At 35.3% G+C, this 23,257-nt stretch overlaps 1 protein-coding gene across 1 annotated transcript in view; it reads right to left on the reverse strand.

Moving 5' to 3' along the window:
* ttv (exostosin glycosyltransferase 1 ttv) overlaps nt 1-23,257 on the reverse strand; it is a 432,006-nt gene that overhangs the window by 69,360 nt on the left and 339,389 nt on the right. The window contains exons 3-4 of the mRNA XM_090386681.1: nt 16,904-17,023; nt 5,582-5,833 (exon numbers count right to left, since the gene is read on the reverse strand). Coding sequence (XP_090242807.1) covers nt 5,582-5,833; nt 16,904-17,023 — 372 coding nt within the window. The remainder of the gene's footprint in view (nt 1-5,581; nt 5,834-16,903; nt 17,024-23,257) is intronic.

A 23,257-nucleotide genomic window follows, 5' to 3' on the forward strand; every position in this document is an offset into this window, starting at 1 on the left:
AATCTTATTACCCACGACTGCAGCTTATACAGTAACCTCTCATGAGGGATTCAGTTAAATGCTTTGCTGAAACTGAAATATACAATGTTGAAATTATTTCCTACATCCACCTCATGAGTAATTGTATCAAAATAGTTGCAATTTATACAGCTGTCTTTCATATGGAATTGTATAAAACGTTTTACTGAAATCTAAGTATATGTTGTCGAAATTATTTTTGCATCCATTTCTTTTGTTACTGAATTGTGGTAGCTAAATTGGATTGGTTAGGCAAGATCTCCCTTTAACGAATCCATGCTGTGATTTCTGTATAACTGCTTTTCTGTCAAGATGATCCTGCATTACTTCTTTAACCACTGACACCATTATTTTCCATGGAGCAGAAGTCAAGCTTATAGGTCTGTAGTTGCTCATTTTGCCCTTGAAATCTCCCATCCTTCATGAATAAGAGAGACATTTTCACATTTCCAATCTATAGGAACCTCCCCCCGAATCAAGGTATGCTCTCATAATTATGGCCAAGGGTTTGTGTACCTCTTTTGCTGCTGCTCTTAATATAGTTGGCGCCTCCATAGCCAGGTGGGCAGGAGCAGCAGTATCCACTATTTCGGGCCAAATAGCGGATACCACCACCCAGATGGCACTGTTTCGGGCCAAAAAGCCCTGAAACAATGCTGTCTGGGTGGTGGTGGTATCTGCAGAGAATAGTAGTAGTAGTGGCATGTGATGCAAGAAAACAAGTGTATGAGCTTATGCAGCATCAGCCAAAAAAAAAAAAAAAAAAAAAAAATCACACCATTCCCTCCAAATGCATGTCCAGTTCCTCCTTAAATTTATTTAACCCGTCAACTTCCACAACGACAGATGGAAGTTTGTTCCAGCAATTAACCACCCGCTGGCTAAAGGCAAATTTCCACACATCTATTCTTAATTTGAATTTATGCCCCCTTAGGTTCGTAATCTGAACAAGTGGAAGGATCCCATCAGAATTCAGCGTGCTCAAACCATTCAAGGCCTTATATACCTCAATCAGATCACCGTGCAGGTGCCTAGTCTCCAGCCACTGCAATTTGCAGAACTTAAGCCTCTCTTGGTAAGAGGATCTGTTCATTCCCCTCGCCAATCTTGTTGCCCTTCTCTGTACACGCTCAAGTAAATCTACATCCTTCCTTAAATGAGGCCTCCAGACCTGTACGGAGTACTCAAGGCATGGCCTGACCATTGCCTTATACAGAGGGACAATCACCTCCTTCTCCCTGCTAGCAAAATTCCTATATATCATTGACAAAACCCCATGACCTGCCCTGGCAGCTTGTCTGCATTGCTCAGAAAACTTCATATCTGACTGCACAATTACTCCCAGGTCTTTTTCATTTTCTACCACCTTAAGTGTAGTACCACACAGTTGGTACATTTCTCTGGGGTTACTTCTACCCACATGCAGTACCTTGCATTTGTCGAGGTTAAATTTCAGTTGCCACTTGTCAGCCCATCTGCCCAAATTATCTAGATCCTGTTGCAGTAGCACACTGCCATTACTGTCATTAACAAACTTCGACATTAAGCCTGATATACCTTCATCAATATCATTGATAAATATACAAAACAACAGTGGACCCAACACCGAACCCTGTGGGACTCCACTAATAACATTAGTGGAGTCCCACAGTCTTCTCCTTTGGTGAAGCGTTACTTATTCGTGGTAGTACAATATAATGGCAACTCGTTGTGAAGGTAATCACAATATGAGATATAACTTAAATGATGCCACCTTTGCATATTTGTGCTAATTCAGAGTTTAGCTGCGTACTAATATGATGTGTTTGCACTAACTTGTACATTGTCTAAATCTCTCACAGCCTGAGGCTAAATAGGTTTTATTAACAAAATTATTAACAAAATAGGTTTTCATTAAACTCATCTGAATACAAGCTCAATTTCTACACTAAATTGTTAGCAGGTGACATTTCGGGAATCTTACCGAACTCCATCATTAGACCTTAAATGCTGTGGGGGGGGGGGTGGATTGAAATATATTTAAGAACCATGTAAAATGAATTGATAGACAATTAATCATAAATAATTGCAACTAAAATCTTTAATTTTTAGATTATGTTGTAAGACAATATGATGTGTGTGCAGGAAATTATAAATTATAACCAAGATAAAACACAAGATAAAATGGTAACCCTGAAAACTGTACTCACCTACAGCTCTATGAATAGGAAGTAATTTTCATCGTTACCATTTTATCTTGTGTTTTATCTTGGTTATAACTTCTAAGTTCCTGAATGCACATCACGTTGTCTTATAACATAATCTAAAAATTAAAGATTTTAATTGTAATTACTTCTAATTAATTCTCCATCAATTCATTTTACACAGTTGTTTAATGTTCTTCTATTTCTCCCCACAGCATTTATGATCTAAATGGGATTTGGTAAGAATCCTGAAATGTCACTTGCTAACAATTTTGTGTAGAAATTTGAGCTTGTATTCAGATGAGTCTATTAAAACCTATTTTGTTAATAATTTCATGTGGTATAATAGTGTCATTTATTATTATTAATAATATTACATATAGTATATAATTTACCATATGGATACAAACCACACAAAGTCCTTTCACAACTATATTGCAAACCAAGTTTGCCACTTAGTCCACTGATTTCAATATTGCAGAAGAACCTTCGTCACAAGCTGCTTTGGTATTGCACTTGTCTAAATAAAATGCACTGCCCAGACTTGAGTTTGGAATCTCATCAGTGAGTACACATAGGCAACGTGACAAGAATTATCCACAATATACTTTTGTGAACCCATTCACATCTCATATATTGTGGATAGAGATGCAATTCTCATCACTGGGTTTCTAGACATTTGTGATTGACAATAAGGATGAGATTTTTATCTGGGACTAGATTCTCATCCTTATGCATAAATATTCATTTTGCAGCTGCTACTTCTTACATTTTTAGCTCAGAACAGATTTCCACTTCAGACTCTTCAAGAAAATCCTATTCACAAATCAACCCTGGGGATGAATTTTGTGTCTTATGTTACAATGACTGGCATTCCCAATAGAGGTGGATCAGAGCAGCTCTAACGAGTAGCTGCCACTGTTGTGTCAGTGAAGATGCCTCCAGAATGCAGCCATTTAACAGATTTAGAGGAGATTTAGTTACAATCAGTATTTTTCTTCTTCAACTATACTCAATAATAATAATCATAATGGTACGGTACAGTACAGTACAACACAACACAAAATTGTTATCATCAAAGAAAAGTAAAGGATACAAAACATTATTTATTTATCAGATAACGTTTTGACCATTTATTTATTAAATAATGATTACATGACCACTGTTAAAGTGAAACTGCATGCTGGTGACCTACTGCATTTGATGAGTAGTATCTAAACACTTATGATTATGAAATTTTAGGAAGACCAGTCAAAATAGTATATGAGGGTTTAATTAACATAAGCTTAGTTTTAGATTGGTTCATTACTAGATTATTATCATCAGCCCAAAACTGCAATTTAAAAAAAAAAAAAATCCTTTGGCATTAGGTTTACCATGATGTCTAAATATGTACCAACAATATATAACAGTAGGTGATCTGCATACAATTTCAATTGAACATTAGTCATGTACTCAAACAAACCATTCATGTATAAATTAATGAATGCAGGACCAGTAAGAGAACCCTGAGATACTCCCTTTCTGACTGACATCTTTTTACTAAATACATTGTTAACCTTACCAGTTACTCTTCTATTTTTTCAAATAGAGGCAACCCCCATATAACACGGTACTTCTAAAACATAGTTTCACTCTAACACGATTGATACATTGCAGCAATCCTCGCACAACATGGTACTTATAACAAGGTTTCGCTCTAACACAGTTTGAGAATTGCGGGAAATCTCACATAACACGGTATTTTTGAGTCTTTGTGCTGTGAAAACCATTCTATTAAGTTAGATGCAATTTTAAACGTTTCCATTCCTTTTTGTGAATCCCTGCTGTTGACTTGCTAGTCGATATCATGATATTTTTCTAAAGAATATTTCTGGACTTCACAACCGTAAAACATAAAAACAATTTGCAGTTTCCGGTTTGTTGGTTTCTTCGGTTAGTGTAATCAATTATAAAATGGGTAAACTCGATCTTCTTGCATTTGCTATAGTACCAATAGCTTCTGTGGGTTTTCACATTATTATGGTGAAATGTGTTTCCCCCTTCAATGAAATATTCAATCATACAAAAAACAAATAAATTTTCAGAAACTCATTACTCCATATCTCACTTGTGTGTGCCGTGTTCTTTGTTATTGATTACTTATTTTTTTTGCTGTTTAAAATTTTAACCCCCCCCCCCCAAATGTCAGTGAACAGAAATATCAACTAGTTAGTATGTACATATTAATTAAGCTATGTACATAAGCGTAAATTTATTTTTATTTTGCTAACTGGAAAATATTCTTCTGATTTTCACATCTCATTTAACTTTGTTAATTGGTAAGGTAATAAGGTCAAATTTGCACTTTATATCTTTAAAGCAGGGGTCCAATGTATTTTGTTAGGATCCCTGGGTTAAGTTCTGTGCTATTGAACTTGTGCTTGTTTGAGACCATAAAAAATTGACTTTGAAACGTGCAGTTCGTGACTTTTAAAGAGAGTAGAAGGTACACGAAATCTAGATGCTGCAGAAGAGCAACGATGAAGAGGAATAAAACTAAATAAACGTACATTATCTAACATATAAGTATTACAGTGTGTAAGATAAGACATTTGTTCAGTACTATTTAAGTTTGTTCATTACTATTTAAGCTACTACTATTATAAAAATAAAGTTAAAATATTAAATTATTACTACAATAAAAATTAAGTTTCCAATAGTTATAAAAAAATGGTGTATTTTTGTTTTTGTTAGCTTCTGGAATGTAACCTCCTCTTTTGTACTGTTTCTTAGTCCCATATAACACGGTTTTGCATTACATGAGATTTTGTAGGAACCAAACTACTGTGTTATATGAGGGTTACCTGTATTTATTAAATATCCTATGTACTTTGCCCTTAAAACCATAAGCATACAATTTTTTTTTTAAAGTAAATTCACATTAAATAGGCCAAAGGCTTTACTAAAGTCAAAAAATAGTAATAAAATTAAGTTATTATTACTTAAGGGTATATTTAACCATTCACACAATTCAGTTAGTAAAGTTAATAATGACAATAACAGTAATAATTAAATCATTATGTACTGGTGTGTGAAACAAAGTCCAAAATAAGTAACAGAGCATTGGGATCTATAATCAAATTTTTTATCATATTGCATAAAAAGTCATTTATGAAAGTAAAGTGTATACAAATATGCAATTTAAATTTAATAATAATGTTTTTGTGAAATCCTATTTTATACTTTAACACAAACATTGCTATACATATTATATGACAAAATTTTAGTCAATTTATTAAAAAAAAAAATATATATATATATATATATTCCTGGTTTCTTAATTCCAATATTTAAATTCTTTAGATCAAGAATAATTTTACAAAATCTCATCCACTTACTCGAGAAACAAATTGGGATTTGGCTACATTCTTGATAAGACGGAAGAGAGGAGAAGAGCTGCTGGGAGATGGGAGAGTGGCATATATAACTGCAGTGAAGTTGGGTTTTGGAGAGGTTCCTAAGTGGTGTAAATAGAAAGGATAATCCTGTAATTTGTCTGAGAATTGTGGTAGCACCATCAGTGCACCTGGGTGGGTATTCCACACAAATGAACTTCGAGCTAAATGAGTGTAAATTCGGTCTTTGATCACCTAAAAAAATGCTTTTATGAGTAAAGAATTCCGTAGCATTTTCTATCATATCAAATCTATATTAATTTAAATATTCTCTAAGCTCTATAATAAAAAAAGCTGCCATTTATTTCAATGTTAAATAAAGAATTCACACGACATACTCATATTTAAGAAGTAAAACAGTCAACTTAATAACAGGTACTGTTAATCTAGAGGTGGTAGGAAACTTTCCTTAAAATGGATATAACCAGTAAGCATTTTAAACTTTAATATGTTATTTATGGATATTTTCAAAGTTTTTTTTTTTTTACATTAATTATTTTTGTGTATGCCTGAAAGCACATAATCAACACTTCCAACTGAGAAAATACTTATCTAAAAAACTTTGCATTGTGGGAAAACTGACATTATTAATTAATAGCACCTATTTCAATTTTTACAACACATGAATTACAGTACTTATTACACTACAAAAAATGCTCAAAGGGCTTTATATTGTGGGAACTAACATTATTATTTAATATCACATATTTCAATTTTGACAGACATGAATTATTACAGTACTGTTATTAATTTTCAAATTGCAGCATCTGTAACAGATATGGTAATTTAAGATAATTTAAAACAACTTATTATTCTGGTATGCTATGTGTGTGCATTTATAGTTCAGTCAAACAAAAAAAAATTACACACAGGGAAAAGTGGAATTGCCAGCTACCACAATGAATATATTTATTTATTTATTATTATTATTATTATTTTATTTTACAGTTTGCCAATATTTCCTGGAAAAGGTTTACTTTCTTTCTTAGATTGTGGATTTCTAATGTATATCTTTTTAATTTTAGATTATATAAACACAACAGTGAAATAACCTAATAACTCTTCTTTCATTAATTAATGCCTTCTTAGGTTAAATACAGAAACAAGCAATTATTATCTTAAAATACAATATCCCATAATTTAAACAGACTTAAAATGCAGAGAACACTACTTAGAATTCAAAGATTGGAACCTTAATAAACCACAGCAAGATAAATTCAAGATGAACCAATGTGTCAGAGCCAATGCTATGTATAAGACTGATATCAGATTTAATCTAATATCAAGAGCCCAAAATAGTTTATGTAGTTTTTCAAGGGTAATATTTTAACAAATATTAATGTGGGAAGCTATTACAGATGGTTGTTATCCATTGATGCAGTTAAAAAGTAAAAATGACACTGAGTCAGTTGATGCTTGACAAACATGAAGTGTTATTTGGTAAAATAGCAGACTACACAAGCAGTCGTTAAGATAAGCATGGCATTGAGAAAAGATATGATGAGTAAAGGCATGTCCACTGATGATGGTGAACTGAAGGATATCATTAAGTCAGAGCCCAGCCAAGCATGCCAGGTGCTTACCAAAAGATTCAGTGTGAGCAATGAAACCATTTGTTTGCATTTCCATCAGGTGGGAAATGTGTACAAACTAGCAAACATGTTCCACATACTCAGAGCTGATAACTATTGATTTTCTTTTTTGCTGCTTTTTCATCAAAATAATGAACCATTTTCGGACTGGCTGTTGACATGCAATAAAAATAGCATATAACAGTAACACTAACCAATCATATCATTGGTTATCATCGTGTGAACCTGTGCAGCACACACACTGAAGCTCCCACTTCAACAACAGAAGATTTTGCTGTGTGTCAGGTAGAATCAGTTGGCATCATTACAAGCTTCTATCTTCTGGATAATGATCAGTGGAGACAATAAAGTGTTTCTGTTTAATTTTTTAATGTTTTAATTTTATCCTAAAAATCTGCACTAATTTTTTTTGGTCGCCTGATGATAACATGTTGGTACACCATTTGCCTTAATTAAACAGTGTATACTCATTACTAGACTCCAAAACAATTTTTAATAATTGGAAGATGGTAGGTATTTTGTTCCATTCTTCTTTCAACACAGTAGTGACAACAAACCCACAATTCAGCCAGACTAACAAAACTGCAACTGTGCATGTTGGCCTAGCCTAAAGCCAACTTTCTAGTTCAACCCAAAGGTGATCAATGGAGTTAAGGCTGGACCTCTGGGCAGGTAAGTGAAGGTTTTGCATGCCTATGTCTTTCACACCAAGTCACTAGAGGATGAGCAATATGGTATGGTGCACTGAGAAGGTCTCTTCCATATACTGTTTCCATAGTCACAGAGAAGGGCTCTTCCATATAATGCAGCAACAACATACAGATAGGGAATTGCTCAAAACATCAATGTACCATTAACATTCACTGTTACAAGATGAAACCAATGTTCCAAGCACAACCCCAGACAGTGATAGCACCTCCACCACACTTGTTAGGATGACACATTAAGGTAAATAATGTTCTCTGGGCATCTGTCAGACCCAAACATGGTTCCAGATAGTATTGGAGAAATGTTAATACAGAATTTTACAGAAATAAGGAAAAAAAAAAAGCAAGCAAAAGGTGAGTGAGAAAAATATTGTTGGAAAAGACATGTAATTGATTGTTATTGGATGGGCATAGAAAAGGAATCAGTCAAAAAGGTTATGGAAATAATGTTCATAAATAATATACAGGAAAAAATGTATAGGACATTGCCAACTATATTCTAAAAGATATACATTGGATATCAAAACAATATGATTACACTGAAACTGGGGGGGGGGGGGGGGGAGAGCACTGTACCCTGTTGTTATAATTATAAATTAAGAAAAAAATTTAAACATAACTACAAACATGTAGTAGTTGTATAATTTTACAGAATAACTTTTTTGTTGTTTTTGAATTTTGTATTTGCCATAAATATCTCTCTATACATTAAAAACGTTTTCCTCCTAGTGATATTTATTCGGGCCAATGGGAGAAGAGGATGGAGCAATTACATCACTCTAAATACAAAGGTAAATAATTACATAAGTCATTTCCTGATTAGATTTCGATCAGTGCGTTATAATATTAGTATAATATTATTATTATACAAATAATAACATTATACAATACAAAACTATACAAATATTTGCAAAAAACTAAACTATTTACAATCATACCTCTGCTATATCGGGACGTGGGCCCCTTCATCAGCTGACATTAATATACAATAAAGTTACAATGGAACATCAAAATGATGCCAGGTGTGGTCATGTATTAGACAGTGAAGCATGTGCACGAAGTTGATGAATGTTAAATGGAAGGAACACAAATGGGTTACTAGCAGAATCAGACACTTGCAGAGCACATATGTGGGACATGTGCCAACATTCATTGCACTGAAAGACCTTCATAACATTTGTATATTTGTACATAGTTTAGTATTGTAAATATTTTAAATATTTATATAGTTTGCAAATATTTTAGTCCTGCTCTTTCGGATGCCACAATATTCTTCATGAATTTTGGAACCTGAAGCAAAAGGTAAATAATTACATAGTGCTATTTATTTGACCTTGAGAATTCTGCATAGTAGGGTAGCCAATGGGAGAATAGGGATGCAGGACACGTGGTACAAGTGGGCGGAGCAATTACGTCACTACAATGCACAGGTAAATAATTACATAGGCCATTTCCTGATTAGATATTGATCAGTGTGTGTTTCAACAGGTGTCTTTTACGTAGAAAAGATTTGACTTGCTCCGTCATACCTCTACATTTTACGTAGAAAAGCATGCACAGGGGTTGGTGAGCAAAACAAGCAGGGGGCAGAGCCCACTAGTGACTATTATTATTCAACATATATTGCACACTATATGACCAAAAGTAATTGGACACTACTCAAAGAATATTGTGTACTGTGTTAGAACCATGCGCATCAGCTTAGATGTCACCAATATAAATCTAATGGTTTGCCTTGGCAGTTTCAATGATTTAGAAGCCCGTATGTATTAGGGATCAGAAACTTACTGATTTCCAATGTGGGATGGTGGTTAGATGCCACATGGCAAACTGTTTTGGTACATGCAACTGCAACTCAGATGCTATTCAGTGATGGTAGACTGTAGCCAACACCTCGAAAAAAAAAAAAATGTCTGGAAAATTTCAGAAGCTCACAGAGCATGTTCATTCAACCATAAGTTTGCAACTCACACATGTCATGCCATTCGTGGTAAACATCACGTAGTGGGTCCAATAGGCAACAGAGAGGACACCTGTCAGAATGTCAATCACTTGTAGAGAGCTGCACAGCACTGGGTTTAATAGCAGGGCAGCATGCATACATATGCCTGCCTCACATCACAGTACAGTGGAAAACAGCAATAGAAGTAGATTCACTCCTGACCTTTGTGGACTTGATAACAGTAACAAAAGGTGCTTTGTAATGACAAATCTCACTTCACATTTCATCCCAATGTAGATGTGCCTAGGTGTGAAGCTTTTCTATAGAGTACTTCCTGTAGGAGTGTATCATCTTGACAATGAAGTCTGGTGGAGGCAGTCTGACTGTTTTAGTTGGTTGGGACTGGATCGATTGGTAGTTGTTGAAACAATGAAAGCCATTCTACTAGATGTTTTGGATAATTATGCATTACCTACATGGTGGTGTTGTTGTTGATGGGATTTTTAGTGCAATGGCTACTTAGGCCATATTGCACCTATCAAATTGGTTCATACTACAAGTTTGCTGCTGTGGAAACAGAAGTGGCCATAAACATAGTATTTGTACAAAAGTGGCCAAATGCTTTGGTAATGTCAAATTATCGTTACCACGTGTTGTTTTTTAAAAAAAAAAGTGTTTTGAGTATGGGCTTCAATTTTGAGGCAGCCAGAAGTTGTAGACCTATTATGGTGGAAACCAAATTGGTGGCATCTTATAGCATCTTGATCTTCAATAATCCAGACAAGTCTCCTGCAAAACATATTTACTAGTATTCTTCCTAAACAGCTGGTCAGAGATATAGGATGATAACTGTTGGGGAAGGAAGCATCTTTCCCCAGTTTTGCTATGACTATCACTATGGACTGATGCCATTTATAAATAAAAATAAATTTTCTGTTTATACTCGGGGACGACTAAATGGTCAGAGGAGTTCACAAGATAGACAGAATACAAGAAACAGCACCGTATTCAGTAGTCACGGGCTTGAACCCCGGTCACTCAAGGCATGTGTACTTATGCACCCGCACGCCTGACCACTAGGCTACGGCGGCCTTGGTAAACATTTTCTTCAAAGGTTCTGTTGTAAAATTTAAGTAGTGTCGATTTTGAGTTGGAGTTAAGGTGTCGAAGCATTATGCAGTAAATGCCATCTGGTCCAGCAGAACTATTTCAAGAATTCTGGATAGCTTTATTGAGTTCAGTAATAGTGAACGATAGGTTACAGGAACATGATTGGTTTGCATCAAAGTTAATTTTATATTTTTCCAAAGACATTTTTTGTGTGTCTAAATCAGTCTTCATAAGACTAAGAGGATGAGGTGGCAGCGAATGCTTCAGCTAATACCTCTGCAATATCAATCAGAGAAGAAATATCCATTCTTTTCCAAGACAGGATTGGGGCTGAAGTTTGCTAACACTTTCCAATGAGGATGCGGATCTTTCTCCAGATTATTCTGGGGTCAGTGTTGCTGCAGACAGTACAAGTGAAACAAATCCATGCATCCTGTTTTGTTTTCCTGTGAATTCAGCGTGGTTCAGCTTTCTTGATGACAGTGACAAAAAAATACACTTATAGTTTATAAGGTTCTCATTGTAGCATTTCAGCAAAAAAATGTTCCAAGCTTTATTTTGCTTGGAACATTTTTATAAAGTAATCTCCTGTCCACCAACCATTATATCTTTGTTTGGCAATATTTGATTTCAGTGGTAGTAGCTACAAATAGTTCTTCTACCACATGCTTAGTGGCATTATTAATAGATGTAGTAAGGATCAAGTTGCTATCAAATTGAATTATATTAGAAAACTGTTCACAGTTTGCTTGGTGAAAATTCCACAAAATTTGTAGGTTGGAGGCATAGTTTGCATTTGTGTTTTTTTCAAATTATAGGAAAGTGACCACTGTTGGGAAGGTCAGTTAATACTGTACACTCAAGTCTAAGGATATCTGGACAAGAAACATATGGATAGATCCAGAGGGAAGCTTGAACCTGTAGGCAGGTGGCCATACGTGTGGACACTGGTATTCAGCAAGGTTAGGTGATTGGTTGTCAAGTACGGTTTCAACTATCCACCCTCTACGATCCATGTTTGGGGAACCCCACAAAGGATGAAGAGCATTTAGATCACCTAGAAAGCATACAGAGTGTGGCAGTTGATTTAGTAAATTGTCAAGTGCTGCAGTGGAACATGAAACATTTGGTGGAATATAAATGGAGACAAGAGTGAGAGTAATGCCAAAAACAATGCAAACGGTTAATGCTTCTAGAGTGGCAAAAAGCTGCACAGGTTTGGATGGTACATTTCTATGAATGAAAATTGCTACTACTCCTCTTGCTGGAGATTCAGAACATCTGTCACATCTGTATAGCGCATATTTTGAGAAGTTGGGAGTATAATTTGATGATAAATATGTTTCCTGTAGACAAATGCTTGCAGGATCACGCTGGTGCATTAAATATTTTAATTAATCTAGATTGCTTCTTAGGCTTCTACAATTCCACTGAATGATTTTCTGCATTATTTGGGTTTAGGTTAGGTAGATTGGTCTGACTGCTTTATTTTCACTTGATCCTGTTTATATTGCTTTCATTTTGGAAATACTGGATGAGCAGTATCCATATCATCAGCATGTAGCAGCAGGAGAACTGTATCTTCATTATTCAACTTCTCTTCAATTTCCATATTTCTCCTTTGTTAACATTGATGACTTGGGGGCATTGTCTCGGCATGGCTTGGTTGACTTTGTATTAGTAGAATTTGATGTACTCTTGGTCTTTGTTGCTGTCAGTGTCCCACCATCCATGAGAAAGGATCTGGTCCATTGAGAAAGAGATAATTTAGGAGGAATTGTAATATCAGTCTGTGTTGAAAACTCTTTAGTGTTGTTTTGACTGCATTAAAATATGATTTGGAAGGCATCAAATTTAATATCTATTTCTGTGCTTCTTGGTATGAGACATTTTTCTCTACCTTGTACTTCAGTATTTTCTTACTCATTTTCCATGATTCACAAGTTCTGGAATATGCAGGGTGAGCACCCTGGTAGTTGGGACTCTTTGGTATTACTGGTGTACATTCAGTTTGGGAGTGGTCTGGAGAGTAACACAAGGAGCAATGGCCTTCCCTTGACATGCTGTTTGAGAATGCCCATAGTTCTGGCATTTAAAGCACCTAAGTGGATTTGGAATATATGGTTGGATCTTACAGGAAAGGTAGCCAGCTTTAACTGATGCAGGGAGATTCAGAGTGCTGAAGGTAAGGATAATGTTTCTTGTGGGTGTAAGGACACCATCCTTTTTGGCCATTATTCTTTTGGCACTGATGACACATTGTGCCTTAAGTTCTTCAGTTATTTCTTCCTTGGAAACATTAAGGAGGTCCCATTCTGAAATGATCCCTTTTGAGTGTTTAAAGTTCTGTGTGGAGTTACAGAAATGGGAAGGCTTCAAAAGGTTGTTTGCTTCAGGAGTTGCCTAGCATGATTCGGGTTAGACATTTCTACAAGGAGATCTCTTTGAGTGAAGGCATTTGACTATTTTAGGAGTACCTGCTACAGCCTCTACTTTTCTGCACAAGAAATAGAGACAAGCTGCTAAGAGGTTTCGCTGAAAAAAGAGTGTAAAATTAAGAAAGCAGGCAAGTCAGGTGAAGAAGCTTCTTTTTTGATTATTTTTTTCTTGAAATAACTCATGTTCACATGAGCACGTAGTCTCTACAGTCAGTGAGATTAAGGGATCCATGTTTGCTCCTTTTTGCCCAGAGTATTGGATTTATACTCAGGTTACCAGTCCCACCACATGGAGGCAGGAGTGATGCCCCCAGTGACCAAGTGATAAGAGGTTAGTGTGTTACAGAAGTTAGTTTTATATACAAAAGAACAATGTCTTTCCTTTCTTGGTAGAAAGCTTACTTCTTTATTTAGGAGCTAAAAATAAATAACTTTTTAAAGTAGAGGCTTTAAAAATTTCTGTAATCTGTTGTACATAGAAAAGACATTTTCAAATCACTGTGGAAATCTCCATGATCACTTGCTTGGCACTTGGAGCCAGCAGGATAGCAGTGACATTGCTAGAGACGTTAGTAATGATGCTGCTAGCAGAGGAGGATTTATGAAAAAAAGCTAGTACTCACTCTAGGAAAAATAGTAACGAGACCACTTGGAAACCATTGCACGGCACATGGGACCTACATGGTGGTTATATAGAAATGAGCCCTATTATTAGTGGCATGCTAATACTTCAATTAAAAACTCTGTGCATGTGTCCAATTAGAAAACTCAGGCTTTAATTTGTATCTACTGTAGCTCATCTATTAGTTTCTGTTGAACATAATGTGTCCAATCATACAACACTATGCAAGAACACACTGAGTTTTGCTGGTTTACCCAAATCCCATCTACAATATGCATACAATGAAATTGGTTTGTATGCATAACTTAAATAATTAACAATTTTTACCAACATGATAAAAAATAAATAGATAAAAAAAACCAAATTCTGGTTTTAATACATAGAATTTTAATAAATGTTAAAATTTCATAGTTAATACTGTATTTCTTTTTTTTTTAATTAGCAGATATCTGTTAAGTGAAAAAAAATTTTTTTTTTTAATCTTTTTAAATATCTGCTCAATTTGATGAGTATTTTCATTCAGTATATTATAATTTCACATCACAAGTTCTTCCATCCCTCTGTAGCTATCAGGAATATGCTTATGGCTGGTAATGGTTTGTTTGTTTCTTATGTATTTGTTTATGTTTTTGATTTTGTTTTTCTTAATTAACAGCATAACACCTCTTCCCTTCCTATCCTGTCTATCCTTTCTGTACACATTGTGCTCCACAAATTCCAGTTCTGCATTCCTTATATCTGGGTGACACCATGTCTCTGCTATCCCAACAATATCCACCTTTGATGTCTTGACCAACACTTCAAATTCATCAAATTTATTTACTATACTTCTAGCATTGGTATACATGCAAGCATACATGCACCTATTCCTATTCTTAGTTACCCTAACACATCCCATATACCCACCTATTTCACGATGACTGCCATCCGTCCCCGAAACCCCCAACACCCCTCTCTCCAGGTCGCTACTTATTCTAATAGAAGTTGTGCAAGAATCACCTTCACCTCTGCCTGCGGCTACTGTTAAACTATTAGTCCTTGTATCCCCCACCAAGCTAGCAGTTTTCTGATCCACCTAACACTGCCTCGATAGCATCAGCAAATATTCTTGCACCCTTTCTATTTAAGTGTATCCCATCCCTGTAGAAGCAGTCTCTCCTGTTAACAAGTACAGACCAGGCTGGAAAAAAATTCTACCCCTTGAGCCTTGCACAATCTTTCCAGGGCCAAAGTGATCGACAAGGCTCTCATCATATACTCCCTCCTATCGTGTCTGGGCAGAATTGCAGACACTTTCAAATTCAACCCTAATTCACGGCTTTTATTCAACAGTGACCTGTACTTGTTAAATAATTCTGCCGGTCTCCTACTCTTAATATCATTAGTGCCAACGTGTACAACTATATCACCTTTTGTGCCCTTAAAAGATGATATCTGCTCTACAACGTCATCAACCTTTGTGCCCCTGGCAGACATACTCTGGTCCTGTTCCACCTATCCTTTTTACAAAGCATGTTCCCCGTTTCCCTGACAATAGAGTCACCAACAACTACTAGTTCCCCTGGGACCAGTGCATTCTGCCTTGGGGGTTGCCGCCGTGTCACGCGATGACCAAGTGCAAGCTCTGGTGTTGATGTGGGAAGCTGAGAGCTTGATGGGGCCCTCAATTTAGATCCTTCGAGGGCATACACCCTGTCCTTCAAGCTCTCGTATAGGCCCATAACAACGCTGAGTTGTTGCCTGATTTCCTTACACTCCTTACATCGCGCACACACAAAGACACCCCCATGGCAATATCATGTTCTGTTACAGAGTTCGGCAAACATTTCACAAGTTGCACATTTTTTTAAGCTGTGATGCGTTGGAGAATCGCCCCCCCCCCTCAGTTCTCCCCCAAGTCACAGCACTCCTACCACTTTGTGCCCGTTTCTTTGCTGCTCTACTCTGGGGCATGATATTTTAAATTAATATCAATCTATTAATATAAAAGAATTAATATTTTATTAATATCAAAATAAGATCAATAAATTTAATTAATTAAATATCAATACTACGCTATCTAATAGAAACAGTGATGCGTATTATGCTATATAATTATACATTAGAGCTACCTAGTTAACACAATTAAAAATTTGAATCTCCTATCACTCTATACAAAAACAATGGCTGCAAGATTTGAACGAAATAACGGTTTTACGGCCTGACTTTTCAGATACGAAAGCTTGGGCTTATGTTCAAGTTAGAGACAAATACTGTACGACAAATACTGTAAAATAATAATAGCATATTATTTTTATTTGATTTCAATTAAATGTGGCCCAATTCTAAGAGGTTAAAAGGTACTTCTATGCATCTTAGCTGTTTATTCAGACAAAATACATTATTCACAGCTTGTCATACATTCATTAACAGAGACCACAAACGATGAGAAGGCAGTAAGCTTTGAAACAGCTAACCTAACTGTGCCTCAGATTTTTAATGTTTAAGAGTACTGCTATATGATTTTAAAAATATTTAACAACTCAGGCAGAATCACGGATAATGATATTTACTTGTCTCTAAATTGAACAAAAGCCTAAGTTTTGGTGATCAAAAACTCTGCTCTCTGTCTTTAATAAAAGCAAAGCTCTCTCCATGATTGAAATCTAATACAATATGGCATAAAAATTTAATCTTATTTCAACTATTGCATTGAAATATAATCCTATATCAGTATACTATTGTATTTTAAAAAGTGCTTTTCACAAAAGCTAGAAATAATTTGTCTAATCTTTTAAGAATTTTATTACATATATATGTTAAGCCATTTATGTTTTCCAGTAACAGCTGCTTGGCTGGAATAAAAAGAAATTACCTCTAATGTTGTCATCACAATTTTTTCGACGGAGGAAAAATAGTTATCCCAAAGGACCTGTGTTTGTTGTTGAAGAGCATGGACTTTGGTGCTCGGAATGGAACGGATGACATCAGGCACCTGAAATGATTAAAATAACCTTTCCAAAATAGTGAATAAAATTTGAGTTTTTAGGAAATTTATATTTTATATATTTCATACAACTTAATAAATGGTAGCAATAATTCATACAATTAAGATAATAATAAAAGGAGAGAGACAGAGAGAGGAAAAAGATTTAATTACAGGGAATTATTAGACATCAAAGTTTCCAGGAAAATATGCAAATACGGAACAAATCAATCAATATTATTTGTGAGTTATTATTTTTGTTTTGAATCTCATTTCATAAATTAATGGGAGGTAAAATAAGTTAGTTAATGTATGCGGTGCATTACATTTCTGGCACAATTAACAAATAATAATAACACATGATTTATAAAAGAGAGGAGGGGGTAACAACTTCTGCATGGAGTGAAAGCATTTAATTTCTGCACATCTTCCATATTGGTCATTAATTCCTTTGGTCAGCACAAAGCAACAAGTATAATATCCAGTGCTTCAATTACAATGTATGAGTATATTAAAAAAGGAAATAATTGCCAGATTTCTATTGGCTCGATTTTACTGAAACCTCGGAACACTTGGTAGATCATTCTAAAATTGCCAAATATAAAATTTCATGAAAATCCATCCATCCACCGAGAGTCAAGTTATTATGTACAGATAGGGACAGAAAAAGAAATCATAACTGGCAGATTTCTATTGGTACAATTTTAACGGAATTCAGGATGGCTTGATAAGTCTCTACCAGGGCTCAATATAAAATTTCACGAAAATACATTTATTATTATTAATATTAGCCATATGGTACAAGGAAATCTGAGGCTTATGCTGCACCAACCAAAAAAAAAAAAAAAAAAAAAAAAACTGAGTTACCCTGAGAGAGAGAGACTCACCAAGAAAGAGAAGAATGATGATATTCAGCTCAGGACCCTGGGTACGCCAAGCCCATACTCACCAGATGTGAAGATGTGAGCCCTTTTGAGTATTCTAGTTATTACATGTGGATGGGAGGACAAAGAAAAAATAACTAGTGAAGACAATAAGTGTAAGTGTTTTAAAAATACTGTATATGTTAATGTGCATAACAGCAGAATTTGTGGTTAACAAAGTTTGGTTTTTTTTTTTGGTTTTTTTTAAGGAGCATTACCAACTAAGGCCATAATTGCTCCGGGGATATGTGGTTGTCATTCCCTGATCTTTCCGCATCCTCCATATTTGGTGGCTCACGGGCTCGAACCCCGGTCTAATTAAGAAGCATGTGCTACGCACTGCTGCTCCTGCCCATCGAGGCACCGGTTAACAAAGTAATGCTTTCTTTGGAACACTATTTTTCTTGTCCACAGTTATTATCAAAATGGTAATAATGCCACAGCTGCCCTCAAAGCCAACATGTATGTATTATACATGTATCATATATAGAGTTTTAATACACGTTAAAATTTCATAGTTAGAATTTCCTTTTTTTAATTAGCAGATATCTTTTATGATATCTGCTCAGTGAAATCTGAGCAGATACCAGGAAAGTTATCTGTTCAGAAAAGTAAAAGTCTTTACTTGATTCAATCACTGAAAGCACTAATATCAAAATCTGAACAAACCCAGCTGCATTATTGATAATACAAATTTGATAGTATAAACCAGAGCTATGATGCTCAATACGTTCTATGTTGATTTCAATATTTGTAGAAGAATAAGAGAAATTTACCCCAATATATGTAAAACACTTTGTATGCTACTCTCCAGAAATTAAAATGAATATAACATTAATACAAAATGATTACAAAAAAATAATAAATTGAAAATAATTAAAAAACAATTAAAAATCAATTAAACACAATTAAAAAATTAAAAACAGTTTAGCGCAGTTTTGAAAAATGACTTTCCTTCCTCCATGAAAATCATTTTTCAAAATCTGCATTAAACTTCTTTTAATTTTTTTAATTAATTTTTTGCTTTTTAATTATTTTCAATTTATTATTTTTTCTGTAATCATTTTGCATTAATATTATATTTGTTTTAATTTCTGGAGAGTAGCATATGGAAGTGTTCTACATATAATATTGAGGTAAATTTCTCTTATTCTACAAATATTGATAATACAAATAGAAGCCACTGCTCAATAGAAACCCTCAAATACGTATTGAAGCCACTGCTAAGTCTAGATGAACTGTAAATGAATTATTCTCAGTTATCCCTTAGGACAGTGTTTCGCAACCAGTGTACCGCCACAAGATGAAAGGTGTGCTGCGAACTTTGCTGAAGCTGTATACCTATAAATAATACTATAGGTATTATGATTAGAAATTGACAACTGAGAACTTTTACCTATTGTAAGAAATTAACTCTATATTATTTACTCACAATTATAGTTTTTATATATGTTTGTAATGATACTCATTGTTATATTTCACAATATGCCATTTTTACTGAAATACAATGTTTTAAGTGTGGGACAGTATATTTTTCACACGAGTATCCAATACTTGCTTTCTAAAGTAATTTGTGTGTTTGCCTTTCCAATATATCTTGTTTTGTCACTGCGCTGACTGAAGTAAGATGCCACTTGTTAAAGTTAGATACGTACGTGCTGTTCCTTAAAAGTGCAAGGATTAGCAAAACATCCCCCATCTTTTATTATTTTATTGTTTTTTTTTAAAATATTTGTCCCTGTTTTTTCATGCTACTTCAACTTTATTACTTTGTTCCTGTGCCAATGCACCCACTCTTTGTTATAAGACAATATTTTAAAGCGATAGATGTGCCCCTTCCTCTGTTCAAAGAGTACTGGTCTCATGTCTATTAATTTCAGTTCCTTTACAGCTGTGCTCTGCAATAGTCAGAAAACTGTGATCGCAAGCCATAAATGATGTTGATTTTACTAGTTTCTTTTTATAACAATAGACAATGAACATTCTTCTCTGTCATGCAAAGATATCAATATTTTCGATGGTGTTGCAACAAAACAAAAAACAGGCAATGTTCATGACTTTGTCGGTACGTGTTTCAGAAAAAGTACAGGAAGCTAGCTATAAAGTAGCCAAACTTATCGTAAAGACCAAAAAGCCACATACAATAATAGCTGAAACTTTGTTAATGCCAGCTTGTAAATGGTTAAAATAGTCCAGGCCCAGAAGCTACTAATGAAATTTTAAAAATTCCACTCTCAACTGACACAATCAGTCGCTGCGTCAGTGATATGTCCAGTGACATTTAAAACATTATGAAAGAGAAAATCAACAGCAGTCAGAAGTTCTCACTTCAGATTGACGAGTCCACAGATGTTAGCGATCACGTTCAACTCCTTGCTAACATTCAGTTCATCGATGAAGACTGATTGATTGATTTAAGAATTCTTGGTGCAAGAGCTACTATGGCTGAAATGTGCCAGGAAGGTTTTATTACAACAGTTTTGTTTGTACTCATATTTTGCTGCAAATAGTTTCCAAGAGTCATGGAGTATGGAGTGACTATAGCTTACTGTAGAGATATTTGGTTTCATATTCGATTATAGAAATTTATTTCCTTGAGGAACTCAAAAACATCTGCTATATTTTCCTTATCTTCCAATACGGCTTTCAGAGTGAGGAATTGATGTTTGGTTATCAATTCCTTAAATCAGTTTCATTGCTCAGCTGTAAAAGCTGGACAAGTAAGTAGAACACGTTCTACTGTTTGTTGAGTGTGACATGTAGAACATAGAGGGGGAACCTCTCCTCACAAAAGATGACTGGCTGAAATGTGTGTGTCCTATTCTTAACCTTGCTAGCATCGCTTCATCAAGTCTGTTTTGTTGTATGCTGGATTTCCATGGTTGGAACAGACTTTTAATTTGATGCAGTTTGTTATTGGTTAAGACTTGCCATTGCTGTTGCCAGTGATGCATTCACTGTGATGATGATGTTGTTGTTGTTGTTATTATTTGATTTTTAGGAGCATTAGCAACTAAGGCCATACTGCTCCAGGGATATGTGGTGGTCATTCCCTGACCATTCCGCATCCTCTGTATTTGGTGGTCAGGGGCTCGAACCCCGGTCTAATCAAGAAGCGTGTGCTATGCACTGCTGCTTCTGCCCACCTGGCTACGGAGGCGCCCCACCGTGATGAATAACTTGTTTGTAGGGATGTATTCTGATGCAGAAATATTGCTGTCAGCTTGTTTGTTAACATATATTCTTACATGACTTGGGATCCGGCAAAATTTAATATTATGACCTTGTTCAAGGAGCTTTGATACTCAGTATTGAATTTTCTGTTATAGTGTAAGTTTGTTGGAATTGATATTTTGTATTGCATTCATGGAGCTAAGGGAGTCGGTGAAAATGATGCTGTTTTGGGAACTTGAATGTTTGATTTGGTTTAGCAGTAACATAATGGCTTGCGGTTCTGCAGTGTAAATGCTATAGTCTTTTGGGCCAATGTGGCGGCTGAAAAGTAAACCGCTGCTCCCACACGAGATTCCATTTTCGAGCCATCTATATATAAAAAGCAATGATCTGAAAATTGTGACTTGTAAGCAGCATGCATATTGATAGTTTATATGAGGAAGTGTTTGCTTGCTCCAAAAGTGGAAGGAAAAGTTGCACATAGGCAGTTTGATTATCCATGGTGGCATAGACTGCTTCGTCAGCGGAGTGATATTATTCAGGTTATGATTTCTAACGAGGAGAAGGATTTTTAATCTCATGTTCGCAGGTTTATTTATTCTTTGTTGTTGTCGTTGATAATGCTGTTTCCATTCTAATGTAAAAAGAATTTTCTGTAGGGGGTGTCCTGGTAGGGATTTTATTTTAGTTGCATAAAAAAGTAATTGATTATGCCTTCTGATTTGCAAAGGGGGTTCTTGGGCCTCAGCATACAGGCTCTGCAGAGGCAAAGTACGGAAAGCCCCAAGGACTATCCTGAGCGGGCACTGATGTACTGGATGGAGCCATCTCAGGGTGCTTGGTCTTGCTGAATTATAGACTGAGGCACCATAGTCTAACTTAGGCCAGATGAGTAATTGATATAATCATAGTAGCATTATTCTATCTGCTCCTCAGGATATAGCAGATAAGACCTTTACGATCTTCATTTTCTTCAGACAGACTCTTATATGTCTAATATGCTTCAAAAATGTTAGTTTCTTGTCAAAGACAAGCCCTAAGAAAAGGACACTATTTTCAAATGGAATGATCTGTCCTTCCAGCCTGAGTTCTGGATCAGGATGGAGATTCCTTTTTCTACAAAAGTATATACATATACTCTTTTGCACAGAGATTCTATATCCATTTGTTTCTGTCCATTTTATGACTTTGTTTATGGCTACTTGTAATTGCCGTTCTATTGTCCTTACATGCTGTGCTTGATAAGAAATGCTGAAATCATCAGCATAAACAGTGTGAAGGTGTTGTTTGGTATTTGCTCTATTATTGTGCTGAAGTGGACTGAAAAAAGTGTGGTATTTAGTACAGATCCCTGAGGGATTCCTTCTTGGACAAAGGTTTTCAAAAATGTATCATTAATTTGAATTTGGAAAGTTCTATTCTTAAGAAAATTGCATATGTATACGGGTAGGTGTCCTCTAAGGCCAAGCTGATGTAACCTTCTAAGTATACCATAGTGCCATGTGGTATCGTAAGTTTTCTCGACATCAAAATTAACCATGACTTGATGTTTTCTGAAAAGAATACCAGGTAAGCATTTCTTACCTGGTTTTCCTGTTGTACATCATATCTAATGTTAAGTGATTTTTCCAAAAACCATATTGTGCTGGATTGAGAAGATTACTATTTTCTAGGTATCCACTTTAGTCTATTATTAACCCTTTTCTCAAGAATCTTGCTTAAGCAGCTAGTCAAAGCTATAGGGTGATAATTCTGTGGATCTGATAGGATTTTTTCCTGTTTCAGGAAAGCTAGTATGATTGCATGATGCCATTTGTCTGGAAAAGTATTTTCAAGGTATATCTTTTTAAATAAATCTAACAGGGCTAACCGAGATTGTTCATCTAATTGTTGTATTATTGCATAATGTATTTCATCGGGGCCAACTGTGCTGTGTTTCGTCTGTAGCAGAGTTTGTTTTAGTTCTGTTACTGTAAGCAACAATTTGTATTGTTTGCTATGATTGGTGGAAAAGTTTAGATTTGTTTTTTCGGCCTCATTATTATGTTTTGAAAATAGTCGGGTATGCAAAATTAGCAGATGTACTGGCAAATTTTTCACGAAGCACGTTGACAATATCTAAGGGATTTGTGACCAACTGCCTTTT

The sequence above is a fragment of the Mastigoproctus giganteus genome, chromosome 12 (assembly GCF_048544385.1).
Source record: "Mastigoproctus giganteus isolate SK-2022 chromosome 12, ASM4854438v1, whole genome shotgun sequence".
Classification (NCBI taxonomy): domain Eukaryota; kingdom Metazoa; phylum Arthropoda; class Arachnida; order Uropygi; family Thelyphonidae; genus Mastigoproctus; species Mastigoproctus giganteus.